This window comes from Lucilia cuprina, chromosome 4 (genome assembly GCF_022045245.1).
Source record: "Lucilia cuprina isolate Lc7/37 chromosome 4, ASM2204524v1, whole genome shotgun sequence".
Lineage (NCBI taxonomy): Eukaryota > Metazoa > Arthropoda > Insecta > Diptera > Calliphoridae > Lucilia > Lucilia cuprina.
In genome coordinates, this window is record NC_060952.1 from 25,825,338 (window position 1) to 25,838,907 (window position 13,570).

The window sequence follows — 13,570 nt, forward strand, 5'->3', positions numbered from 1 at the left end:
CGATGCAATCAAGTTGTTTGCCATTGAATAAATACTTCTCACTACTTCTATCAATAATTTTTTATGTACAATTTCTATTACAGTATATATTTTGGTATTAGCTTCGGGAAAGCTTTAAAAATGCAAACAAAATAACATTTTATATAATAAACGTTAAAGTTAAAAAAGAAATAAAATGTTGTCCTGTCGATTTTCTCGATGTGTTTTTCAATTTTATTTTAACATCATTTTTTCGGTATTTTATTACTTTATCCTTTTTTGTAGTCGTATATATACAAATTAGATTTTTTTTGGAGTTTGTTTATTTTTCAATTTTACAATTGCCTGACCTGGCTGGAGGAGTAAACTGGTGGTGTAAAAAATGAAATGTAATTTCCAATGTATATATTGGATAAAATATGTATAAAATACATTGTATATATGTACATATATACTGTAAATACATTTGCATGTAGATAGTTGATATTTTATTTAAATTGTTAGGCTAGCAGATAATTCTAAAGTTGAATATTGTGCAAATTTCAATCCAATTTACATTTCACATACAATATGGATTTAGATTTTTTTAGAAAATTATTTATAAAACGAATTATTAAACCTTTACTGTAGTTAGGATCATTAAATAATGTCTTAAATATAACATTTTATTAGCTTGTTATTGACAAACTTTTATTTAGTATCTACTACTCCCCTAATGTATCCTGTTGTAAACTTTTCCTGGGGTAGGATTATAGATAGGATTGCACGCATTGTATATCTATAAAATGTATATCTTCAATTTTATAATACTTTTACCTTGATTATTTTTTATTTACAATATTTAAAAAAAAAAATGTTTTTTTTAACAAACAAACCTTGATGCCAATAGGTTTGATTGCCCATTTTTACTAAAATCGTTTTTCTTTTTGCAACCACTTTCGTACATATTCATCGCTTATATTTTTACAACCTAAACAAATTATTTACGTGATTTTGTATTTTTCTTTGCTTTTTATCGGTAGGGGGATAGGATTTCATTGAAGAGGAAAAATATATTGAAAATAAAATTAGTTTTTTTTTCCTCCTACACATTTGCGAAATTATGTTTTAAAAATCTTTTTTTTTTTTGGTTTAAGAAAAATTATTAGAATAATAAATGTATGTTAAATTGATTTCTTTAATCCTCTTTGGCTCAATTTTAGGTTTATAGATTATTTACACAAACATACTTTTAAAATGGTACCATGAAATATGTAGCCTATTAACGTATTGATTTTAAAATCTTTTTAATCGACGATGTTAATACCCTTCGCCTTCATAAGAAGGTTGTATTTACATTTATCATTCCATTTGTAATTTCCACAATATAATTTTCCTAACCTATAAAGTATAAGATTTCTGTATTCTTCTAAATGCAAAAGGACGTAACCACACGTTTAAAAAATTTACAGGAGAGACAAAAAACTAAATAAATTGAAAACTATTGTTGCTATAAAAACGTAATAGAAACAATTTACATATATCCGAACATTCATAAACATGTTTGTTTTTTGTAAAGAATATTAAATAAATATACACTGAATATAACCCATGCTTAACTTTATGAAAATAAATTTCGTAACTACTTTTGTCGTAATATTTACGACAATTTCGAAGTTTAAAAGTTTTTTTGTAATAAAAAAAATTCACAATTTTTATTCTAAAATTAGAAAAATATTTTAAAAATTACAAAAATAATTTATTCGTAAAATAAACAAATTATTTCTTAAATTATATAAAATTATGTTGTATTATACAAAAATATTTCGTATACATTACGAAACAATTTCAAAGTGGAGAAACAACGAAGTCTGTCGTACAATATACGGCATTTTTCGTATATATTAGACATGGATTATTTTCAGTACATAAATCATACTCTTAACATTTCGTAAAATAAGGTGTTATTTTTGGAACTACAAAAACCTCACCTGTCTTATTATGAACTTTGCTTATAACGAACAACTTTGAATTAACCCACGGAGTTCGTTATAAACGAGTTTGACTGTAAATTGAAATTTTGTTTCATATAAGATACGGCAAAGGTTTATATTAGATTTTATAAAATATTCACAAACATAGGGGTGAATTTTGAGATTATGATATATTAGAATTACACGATTTCCTAAAGAGGTCTACACTGAAATAAATCCATGCCTAATATATACGAAAAATGTCGTACATTGTACAAATCGTTCGTTGTTTCGCACCAAGAAATTCTTTCGTAATATATACGAAATTGTACGAAATATTTTAGTATAATGCAAAATATTCTTGAAAAATTAATTTACATAAATTGAAAAAAGAGAATTTTTAATCAAATATGGTAAAATTTACGAAATATTAATTTATTCAAACATTTTTGTTCATTTTAAAATAAATTTTGTAATTTTAGTTTAAAATTATTCTCCACACGAATTTTCAATTTTTTTATGAAAATAATTCGAGAATAATATTATAATATTATAATTTTTCTTAAATTTTATAAAAATGTTGTAGTTTTATTTAATTATAATAATTTCGCTAAAATTTAAGAAAAAAATATTACGAAAGGTTTTCGTACTTTCGTAAAAATAGAAAAGGTTTTTATTAAATAATATTTCGTATTATATACGAAATTTTTGTAAATATTACGAAAATAGAAGTTACGAAATTTTTTTCGTAAAGTTGATCATGGATTATTTTCAGTAATGTGAAAACCAACCTATTAGTTGTTATCCTTTTTATAAACCACATAAACAAGACTAAAATGACTTTAGATAAATCTTTCTTTGGACATAGACACGTTATTTTCATTAGGGATTATGATTAAGTTATGATTACCCCAAAGGTATTAAATCCAGACACAAATAGGGCAACTGTAACTATCGGTTGCGTTAATAACTTCGTTTAAGTAAACATATAACTAAAATATTCTTCAAATTCGAATAACCTTATAAAATTGAATATGATGTGCATTGAGATAGACTCAGAAGCTTGCTGTAACAAAATTATCAAAATAAAGCTTAAACATCAAAATAAATACAATAAATACGTATAAACTTATTTTTCGATAATTGAACACAAACTATTTTACAAAAAAGCCTTCTAGTATGCACTTAAATATGAACTTAAAACGACAAACATATATGTATATGTTTGTATGTATAAGTAAAGTCAAATCTAAATAAAACTTACCATCATTTTCCATACAAGGGCTACCGGCCGATGAACATACAGAGAATATATAATTTTGATTATCCTGCTGCAATTTAAATGGTTTATCCATTAACGAACTCATATTAATTCTGTTTTTTTTTTTCATTCAACATAAATGTTAAATGTATAAAGAGAAGAAAAAAAATAAACATTTTATAAGAACAAATATCAAATTATTGTTAAATCATTGATTGACTACAGATATAAAAGAGAAGAATTTACTTACATTTCGTTATCATGTGTTATAACAGTACAAGGTGGAAAATCATTACAGGCCAACGGAGTAAGAAATGAAAATTCATATGAACAGCCATGTAGACCCATTAATTCCGGATGGGCATTCTGTGGTAAGAAAAATAAAAATTTAAATCCAATTAGTAAAGGAAAATGTATATTTACGTAGATGTAATACATATGTCGACGAGCATGTAAACATTAACGAAAATTCATTGGAAAATATATATATGTATGTAGTATATAGTATGGAAAAATCAAATTGACTAAATTAAAAGAAAAATACAGAAATTATTAAGGTTTGGTGGAGGTAAACTTAACTATCATTACTGAACATTTTTTTAAATTACATTTGTAGCAATGACACAATGTTTACAGAGATGCCGACAGCGTTTGCTTTCTGATAATTATCATTATGTTATTTTTTTGTAAACAGATTAGTGAAACAATTTTGAAAATTAAAGTACTACGAGCTGCAAATTTTGATAAATTAAAAGATGATTAAGGCGCATAAACAAAATATATTGATTCTAAGAGAATACTCATCAAACGAGATCAAAATTAATTCAGGGTTACCGCAAGGCTTCGTTCTTTCACCTACCCTATTACATATCTTCATAAATGATCTTCTATATTAAACATAAAACTCATTCCTATTCATTTAATTATAGGCCAAGACCTCTAGAGATTGTGGCAATGAGGTGCAATATGAATGAATCGCTTAATCACGATTTGAAAAAAATCTCTGAATGGATTCAATTTTAACGCCAACAAGACTCAATGTTGCTTTTTAACACATAAACGTATAGGAGATAATGTTGGTCCATCTATATTTATGGGAGGTGTAAATATTAAGGAATGCGATGTACGATGGACTAAGCACATTTTCCAACTGTCGAAAGAAGTATTCAAGTGGCTCGGTTTTTTGAAACGTTGTAAAACATACTCCATCTGATTTTTTGTACTATTTACACCACTCATATCTGACCGAAAATGGAGTACAAGAGAAGGTACTTATTGGCGACAGTAGGGTATCCAACTCTATTGATTGACTGAAGCAACGTTGCAAAGTGGGGTGTATTTCACTTTTCTATCGATGCTATAATGGAATGTGTTCATTTGGGAACTCGTTTCCGATACCCGTTTATTTTTACGCAGCATACGACTGTCTTCAAAAACACACCCGTGTTCCGATTGCATTCCGATTGGCAAGTGGACCGCACACCACATTACGGGAAAAAATCATTCATCAGCCGCACTGTTCGTCACTTTCGATGTAAAAACTTTTAAATCAAATGTCTACAAGAACCACTCCCCCTATCCTTCCTCCCACAACCTATTTTCCTAGTTCCAGCACAATGGACTGTATGAGGGTGCTGGTTTAACAGTTTCTAATGTGCACAACCATAAAATTCTGATGCAGTATTCCTTTTATAATCACATCCGGGTAATCTTCCGACAATTTAGCTGCGACATCTAAAACGGACTATAACAGATTGGCAATGGGCGGGAAATATTGCATCAAATGTCAGACTCTGAATCCATTAATAGCAACAATAAATAACCTGCGATTTAGGATTGTTGAAGAAAATAAAACAGTCACATTTAAAAACCGGTTTGGTATAGTTCCTTAACTGCTAAAGTAAACGATTCATTCATTTCAAAATATTCCACAAAAAATACTTTTTAAGCTACTTTTAAACATGGAAAAATAAATTATCTTTATCCAAAAAATCCGTCCTAATCTAATATCAATACATATAAATCATAAAACATTAGCTCTACTACATTATAACAAAATACTATTATCTTACCTTTACTTCTTTATCACAATAGAAATAAATGGTTGATGAATAATTTGTTGTTGTATTGCAGGGTGATGGTGAAATGTGTCGCATTATTAAATGTCCATTTTCAAGGACAGGTTTAGGTTGAACTGTACCATAGTTAATAAATCTAAAATTGTGTAATGAAGTGAAAGAGAAAAATGTTACTAAAAATAAAATTTTAAATTTTGTAAAATTATACTTACTTCTTTTTATAGTCAGTTTCATTAAGTTTCAAAAAGCAAACACTGCTATCAGCCGGACACATAGCATTTTCTCCATACAATACTGGTTTGCAAATGTTAATTACAAAAACATTTCCTTGGCGGTCAATTGTTCTAAACATACACATTGATATTGAAAATTCTTTATTAAACATAAAATTAATTTGAAATGTATACTTGTATGTATACATATGTATAATTATAAATATTATACATGAGTAGTTTACCTGTAATTATTATCACTTAGTGGCATTAGGTCGAATGTATGACCTGTACTGCTATCGTGCACATTGCAAATATTACCTTTAACGCTGTCCGGTTCTGGTAAACAGGCCAATGGCGTTTCAAAGGTTATGTAAAAAGAACAAGCATCAGGAGCCTAGAATTTAAGAGCAAAAATTAAAATGTAGAAATTAAATAATTTAAACTAATAAATCATGAAATTGATATGTCGATATTTAAATCTTAACGGATTTTAAAAACAAAGTTGCGTGTCAATTATGAATATACGTAGTTTCCCAATGCATTAACAAGTTAGAGTATTATATTCGGCTAAGCTGAATCTTTATAACCACCGTAAATAATGTGCTTAATGTAAATTGAGATAAAACAAGTAGGAAAGTATAGTCGGACATGGCCGACCATATAAACCCTACACCATGAGTATATTTTAAAGTTTTATTTTTCATAAAGAAACTTTTATGTTGAAAACAAATTTTTTTTAAATGAGTCTTTATATAGGAGTATAGGTCAAACATGGGCCAATCCTCGGTAAATTTGGAAATATGTTTTTTTATATAACAGTTAGAGTTTCATTGCGATACAAATGGTTACAAGTCAATTTTAGACGTTTTTATGGGGGGTCAAGTAAGGGCCGATCATTACGAAAATCTGCAGCGTCATTTATACTTATATAAAACTTATTTGTGACAATTTTTAGAGAAATAACAGTTTATATGACGTAATTATAACATAAAAATCAGGAAGTACGGTTGTATGGGGGCTAGGTGAAATAAAGACCGATTTCATCCATTTCAGGCTTCGTCCCTGTGCCAAAAAACAGGCCTGGTTCAAATTTCATCAAATTATATTGAAAATTTCGGCCTGTAACTTGCGCACAAGGTTTACATGGACAACCAGCCGGACGGACCGTCCGTCTGTCATGTCTTTAAGATGGGTATTGGACCAATATTTTTGTGTGTTACAAACATCAGCACAAACGTATAATACCCTTCCCACTATAGTGTACCCTACACCACTATAGTGGGAAGGGTATTATACGAAGGGTATTATACGTAGTTATTATTATTTTATTATTCGAAATTTATAAGGATATCAGAATAATTTTTAGAATAGGGCCTTTATTGTCAGTTAGGTTCAATTATGCATTACTTAGCCTTGCCACTAATAATAGATAGAGGGGACGTATCCTCGTAGACATTTTTTCAGAAACAAAAATATTAAACAACGACCAAAATTTGAAGTGTTACTGACGGTATGAGATCAATATACCCCAACTTTTTTATAATTAAACCGTATTTTAAGATTTTGGAGGTTTTTGCCAAATTTCTTAAAACGATTTCCTGTTGTACCCATAGTATTTTTTTATTAATTCAGAAAAAAATCTGAAATTTAATAGGTATAACCGTTTAATATAAACTGGCAACCCTGTACAAAGTAAGCTACATTGTGAGAAATGCATATACTTAGTTTTATTCATGAATCATCACTAATATGCAGTGATGGGAATTATGGAACACAACTGTTGCTACTGTTATATTTATCAGCTTGAAATTATTAATGTAAATTATTATAAAATCTATGTAAAGTAAGTAATTTAAATTTTCTTTTATACTTTTCTTTTTATCCAAATATTTAAAATAAATTAAAAATTTCTTATATTTTTCTACAGAAAAAAATTTCATTTAACTTTAAAACTCATTGATATTGGTTACGAATTACTTTTGTATAAAATACTTAAAACTTATTTATATCTCTATATGTATAAGTAATTCTTGCACATTTATGACAAGAATATTAAATGTTAAAAATCCCAACTCTGTTTTTTTTCAGAAACATTTGTTTAGTTTAAAAAAAAATTGCAAGTTGAGCTGGAGGTGTTTATTATAATTTCACAACATTGTACAGATTTTCATAGAAAACAGTTCAACATTCAAAAATACAAATATTATACATAATTAAAATTATTTAATCGAAATGAAAATTATTTTAAAAAATACATGTAAAAAAGTGGAAATATATAAAGACGCCGACTACAATGAAAAGCGTGATCAAATGGAAGAGAAATTTGATACAAATCGCATGCTTCTGCAGGAAGATGATTTTTGGAAATTTTTAAATTCGAATGCCAATAATATTCAAATATTGATACTTGAAACTGAAACTCCAAGTGAAGAATTTATGATGGATGTAATAAGTTGTGAAACATTTTATTGTAATTTCCACAATAAAGTATTGACTAAATTAAAACACCTAAGGAAATTAAAAGTGTTATCAACAAATATGTTTCAATTTAACAATGAATTTTTTAATACACTCAATAGCTCTTGTGCTAAATTGGAAAGTCTGAGCTTGCATTATTGTAATATAAAGGAATTTACACCGGTTGCTACCTTAAAGGAATTAGAATTGAAATACTGCAATGGTTTTACTTGGAATAATTTTCAAACAATATTAGGTGAAATGAGTTTAAAAGCTATTACTTCTTATGCTACTCGTTATAAGGGTAAAGTCGAATACTTTGAAATTGTCTCAAGTTTGGAACATATAAGTTTACAATACAATATCGTCAACAATATAAGAATCATATTCCAAAAGAATCAAGAAAAACTTAAAAATCTTAAAACATTAGATTGGAGTCTTGATCATACTAAACATTTATGGATTAATGCCACAAATTGTCCAAATCTTGAAACTTTAACAGTAAAACCTAGAAATGTATTATTTGAAAACTTACAGGGTTTTATGTATTTAAAAACATTAAACTTAAATGTTTATAATGATTTGTTTGATTCCGATATAGTTCATGTTATAAAACATTCAACACTAAAGTATTTCACTGTTAATATGGTAAATTATAATTGGTTGATAGATATGTATGAATATAATGGTAGTTATGATACTGAATGGGCAAATTTGAAAACAAATCTGTTGCACATACAACTTAATTATCATAAAACATTATCGCCCATTTTACATAATTGGTATATATTATTGGATAATAATCATAAATTAATTCTCAAATTGAAATTTGGCAATTTAATTGATAAAACTTCTTTAGAAGAAATTCTAGGTAATCAAAGTTTTCCAAAACGTTTAAAATCAATCAACATATGTGGTGAAATTATTGGTAAATATAAATATATAAACTTTAGACAAAATGGAAACGTTTAGTAAGCTTGTAATAAAATCAGATATAGTTTAATGGATTTTTTATTTTTCTTCATATCATTACAGATTGCACTGAACTTAAAAGTAATTATTCTACTGTGATTGAAAAAGCGACAAGTATACTACAAAACAATCAACTAGATGAAAATGATCAATATATATCATTATAAAATTATGAATTTAGTTTTAAAAACTAACATGTTTCATTTATTTTTACTCATAAATAAGTACATGCTTATGTACATGTATATACTATAATAATGTAATAAAAAACTCCTAATATTTTTTTCTTGAGATTATTTTTAGTAGAAATGAGGCTTATTTGCAATTTCTTAACGTATGTAGCTTTTTTGGGACTTTTTTTACAGCATAACGAATGGAATTACAAACAAATGTAAATGAATCAGATTTTAATGTCCCAGCAGTTCGACAAAGAGTCAATACATCCAAAAAGAACAGTGATTTCCATTAACGTCTAGCCATCCGGTTGGCTCTAATTCGTCTTTCGTGACTGATGTACTCTTTGTAAACGAGTGTGAAGATAATCGCCACTTTTGTATTCTCTTTGTAAGCGAAAGAGTAGACACTTAGGGCGGGTTTTTCAGATGAAGATAATCTACATTTATTTGTTTAAACCAAGTTCAACATATGTTTTGTGTTTTTCAGTTATCAGTAAAGTTACTTAGGGCGAGTTTTTCTGATAAAGATAATCTTCATTCTTTGGTTAAACCTGAATTAATATATGTTTCGTGTTTTTCAGTTATCAGTAAAGTTACTTATTATCTTAGTTTAACTGAGTGTAATTGGCCAATTAAACTCAAGTTATAAGTGAGAAAACACAATTAAAAAAAACAATAAAACAATGATTTCGGAAGAACAAAAACTTAATATTTTAAGTAAATTGCATTTTTCTGAATTGTTTTGTTTTATTTATTATTGTTTTAAATGTTTATTTAACATTTTTCCAAACATTTTTCATTTTACAAAATTATTGTTTGCAAAAAACAGCTGTTCATTGTTTATGTTTTTGAGTGAAAACTTGGCATTACTAACAAAGTTAACTGAGCTTAAATCTAAAACTGAAAATCACAATCATCGGTTAAAGTCCGCCTAAATTTGTTCCGAGTTTAATCTAACAGAAAGTTAAGCCTAGTTTAACTGAGGACTAAGAAACCCGCCCTAAAAACACAATCATCGGTTAAAGTCCGCCTAAATTTATTCCGAGTTTAATCTAACAGCAATTTAAGCCAAGTTTTGGTCAGTCTCTTCGAAATCTATGATGATTTACGTGCTTTGGACTGCGCAACTGAACTGCTGGGATATTAGCGTTATTAATGTAAATGCACTACATTATTAAAAAGTTGTAATACATTATCATAAGTAATAAAGAAATAAAAATATATTAATCTTAGTTTTACTTAATACTTACATATGATGTTACGCGTGATTGATTTTTATCCAATGTATAATCACAACCTAAAAATACATGCAATTGATAGGTTTCATCTTTTTTATTAGAACTGGAACATTTTTCGCCATTGGAAAAACTAAAGTACATTTTGCCATTATGATAGTTTAATTGATGTTGAGTACCTGTAATCATATAAAACATAACAATATTAGTATTTCATTAAACTTGGCTATGAACAACAAAACTTTACCCAATATATATTCTTTATCATCGGATCTTTTGAGACAAGCAGCAACATCAGAGCGATTATTACATTTACGTGTTATATTACCGCATATATTAAATTCAAATGTATCACCCAAATCACTTCGTGTAAGATGTGCAAAATCTGAATGTAAGGCACTAAAATCGAATTTATGACCATAGACTGGCTCTGTAATGGAGCATTCATTGGTGGATAGAATCTGTAAAAATTAAATTAATTTCGAATTTGTAATAGTTAAGCGTAAATAATAATAAATAATTGTGTTTTAGGAATACATATTATTACAGTTCTGAAAATATCTATGCCCCAATTAGACTCGAGTATAATCTTTTAGCGAGTGTTAAATAATGTTCGCTAAACTTTTTCATAGATCTATATCGTTAAGCAAGTTTTGGGAAGTAGGACCGGTATAATATTTACATATATGTTATGGACCGATTAACGAGATATATTACAATATGATTTTTAAAGCTATGGTCAAAATAACGGGTTTGTAATGTGAAATTATGCAAATTAACATCCGAACCTGTAAAAATTAAATTCTGTGACTGTCCTGATAGTAGATATTAGAAATTTTTTTTAAAGAAATATTGATTTTTACATTTGAGTTTTGAAGTAGTTATTCACCAAAAAAGTAAGGACTTACACTTTACTCCAATATTACTTGCTGAGTAAGTAAATATTTTGCTAAAATTTATAAAAGAAAAATATTGTTTTTTTATTTTTTTATTTTTTCGATAGTCTTTGGGTAGCCCCAAGGATGTTGCTACTGGCCACTAGGTGTCCGTGTACCCCCACTTGTAGCCGGAGCAAAAAATATGAAAAATCCTATCCGAATCAAAAAAAATATAGTTATGGTAACACTGTTAATAAGAAAAATAATTAATTTCTAAACTCTCTCACTCTCTTTGAAGATAAATAAACATAACAAAGACAAGAAATGTCAAAAACATATGACGAAGCAAAACAACAACAAACCGTTACATGACGCTTGATAATAAAAACCTACCCTCCCAAACCCTTCTTGCAATTACTACACTCTATAAACTAACCAACCACCTTTTCCTCTTCTTTAACACAAAACAATATAACTACATATTAAACAAACATGGATTCTAAATGAAAAGAAAAATTTTAAACAACGTAATAATTGTATTGGCAAAACCATAAGTACAAGTTTAACATTTTTACTTTCCATTGAAAAAATTGCACTTGAACACTTACCAAAGGATTTTCATTGCCAACACTGGCCGCATGCATGACCTTGCATCCTATTAAAAGAAGGCACCAAATTGGCGTCAAGTCTTTAAACATGATGACTTCAAAATAACAACAACAGTCAGGTGTTTTTGTTGTTGTAGGTGAAACGTATTAAAAGGGTGGTTTGGTTGGTAGATTGTTATTGTTATTAAAAAGCAATTATTTTGTTCTTTTTTGTAATCTATTTGCTAAATTTAGCACTTTTTAACTTTGTATGTATTTCCACTTTTAAATTAATTAACAAAGAACTTCATTTTTATTAATTTTACTAATCACTTGTTATCAATTAATAACTGGTGCTTTATTTACTTTTTTTCTATTTAATTGTTTTTTTATTAACACACTTGTAAAATGATAGTAGAAAATTATTTTGCTTTATCAAAAAAAATGGACGCGAACGCCGGTATTAAAAATACACAATAATTTACACGAAACCTCTTTTATGTTTTTATTTACACAATTTTAAACGGTCGAATGATTAATGCGTTGCTAAACAATATTATATTTACATATATTTATTTTAACGTAATTTTTAACATTAAATTTTAAAGACCAAAAAAATAATCTAATAAGAACTTGCAAATGCAATCCGCGCAATTGAAAATTCACGACAAAACTGGCGCAGGTGCAACAAAACAGAACATGATTGTTGCTAAATGTCAAAGATTTGTTATTGTTTTTGTACGCATTATCTTTTTGTAGCAACAGGGTTGTATTTAGTGTTAAAAGTATGTTAAACATAATTTCCGTTATACTTATTTTTTTTAGTTTATTTAGCATTTACACTTTTTGGTATTTATAACAATAATTTGACTCGAAGAATACTTTGATAAATATTTAACTTGTTAGAAGTTCTCACAATATTTGAGTTTAAGCTTTTTAGTTTAGATCAAGCACTATCTTCACTCGGAGTCAAGAGACAAGTTTAGGAAAATGCTTAAAAAATTAACAAACAACTGTTTTTAGTTAGTTTGTTACTAATAACCGGAGGAATAAGATACAAGGGATTTCAATTTGTTTATTTTGCAGTTAACCTTTTTGGTGTTTTATCAGGCCAATTATGAACAATACTTCTCCGCGAGTTTATTCCATTTTACATGATAGGAGAGGGAACATACTCCCCGGGAATTAAGTACTCAGAATAGCCCTGTATAAGAATCATTCGAAAAATATTTCGATAAATATTTAACTTGTTAGAAGTTCTCACAATATTTGAGTTTTAGCTATTTTGGTTTAGATCAAGCACTATCTTTACTCAAAGTTAAGAAACAAGTTTAGGAAAAACTTTACTATTGATAAAAAATTATCAGTTGCGACTTGTAAAAATTAACAAAAAACTGAAGGTATTTAGTTAGTTACTAACAATCGAAGATAGATAAAATCTAAAGCTGCAGTAACAACGAAGTTCGTTTCATAAAATATGCGGAATCCAGATATAAATCTGTAGAGATGGAAAATATTTAGAGTTTTAACATACATATATGTAAAATTGAATGCATAAATATACTAAAAAATCAAAGAAGCACAATGATAACATTGAAATACTGTGAAAAATCATTGACCGAACCCGAACCCAGAATAATTAATGTACCATTCAATTTACAATGTTGTTAAAAATCTGTTTATATATACTTGCTTATGTTGAAACACTCATTTGAAGGTCACATTAATGAAGTGATTTTTTTTAAACGTCTATTATGTATCAAATCAAATTACTATGTAA

The 13,570-nt window shown here is 27.6% G+C and overlaps 2 protein-coding genes across 2 annotated transcripts in view; one reads left to right on the plus strand and one right to left on the minus strand.

Moving 5' to 3' along the window:
* The window catches only part of LOC111681278 (cation-independent mannose-6-phosphate receptor), a 120,820-nt gene extending 108,346 nt beyond the window's left edge, over positions 1–12,474 (minus strand). Inside the window, exons 1-8 of the mRNA XM_046949976.1 lie at positions 11,812–12,474; positions 10,573–10,786; positions 10,341–10,504; positions 5,728–5,879; positions 5,483–5,614; positions 5,265–5,406; positions 3,443–3,558; positions 3,196–3,305 (exon numbers count right to left, since the gene is read on the minus strand). Of these exons, the coding sequence (XP_046805932.1) occupies positions 3,196–3,305; positions 3,443–3,558; positions 5,265–5,406; positions 5,483–5,614; positions 5,728–5,879; positions 10,341–10,504; positions 10,573–10,786; positions 11,812–11,901 (1,120 nt within the window). The 5' untranslated portion in view covers positions 11,902–12,474. The remainder of the gene's footprint in view (positions 1–3,195; positions 3,306–3,442; positions 3,559–5,264; positions 5,407–5,482; positions 5,615–5,727; positions 5,880–10,340; positions 10,505–10,572; positions 10,787–11,811) is intronic.
* On the plus strand, positions 7,625–9,223 carry LOC111681387. The gene is made up of 2 exons (XM_023443153.2): positions 7,625–8,870; positions 8,978–9,223. The coding sequence occupies exons 1-2, from the start codon at positions 7,718–7,720 to the stop codon at positions 9,079–9,081; spliced, it is 1,257 nt and encodes a 418-aa protein (XP_023298921.2). The 5' UTR covers positions 7,625–7,717; the 3' UTR covers positions 9,082–9,223.
* Positions 12,475–13,570: the final 1,096 nt, after the last annotated feature.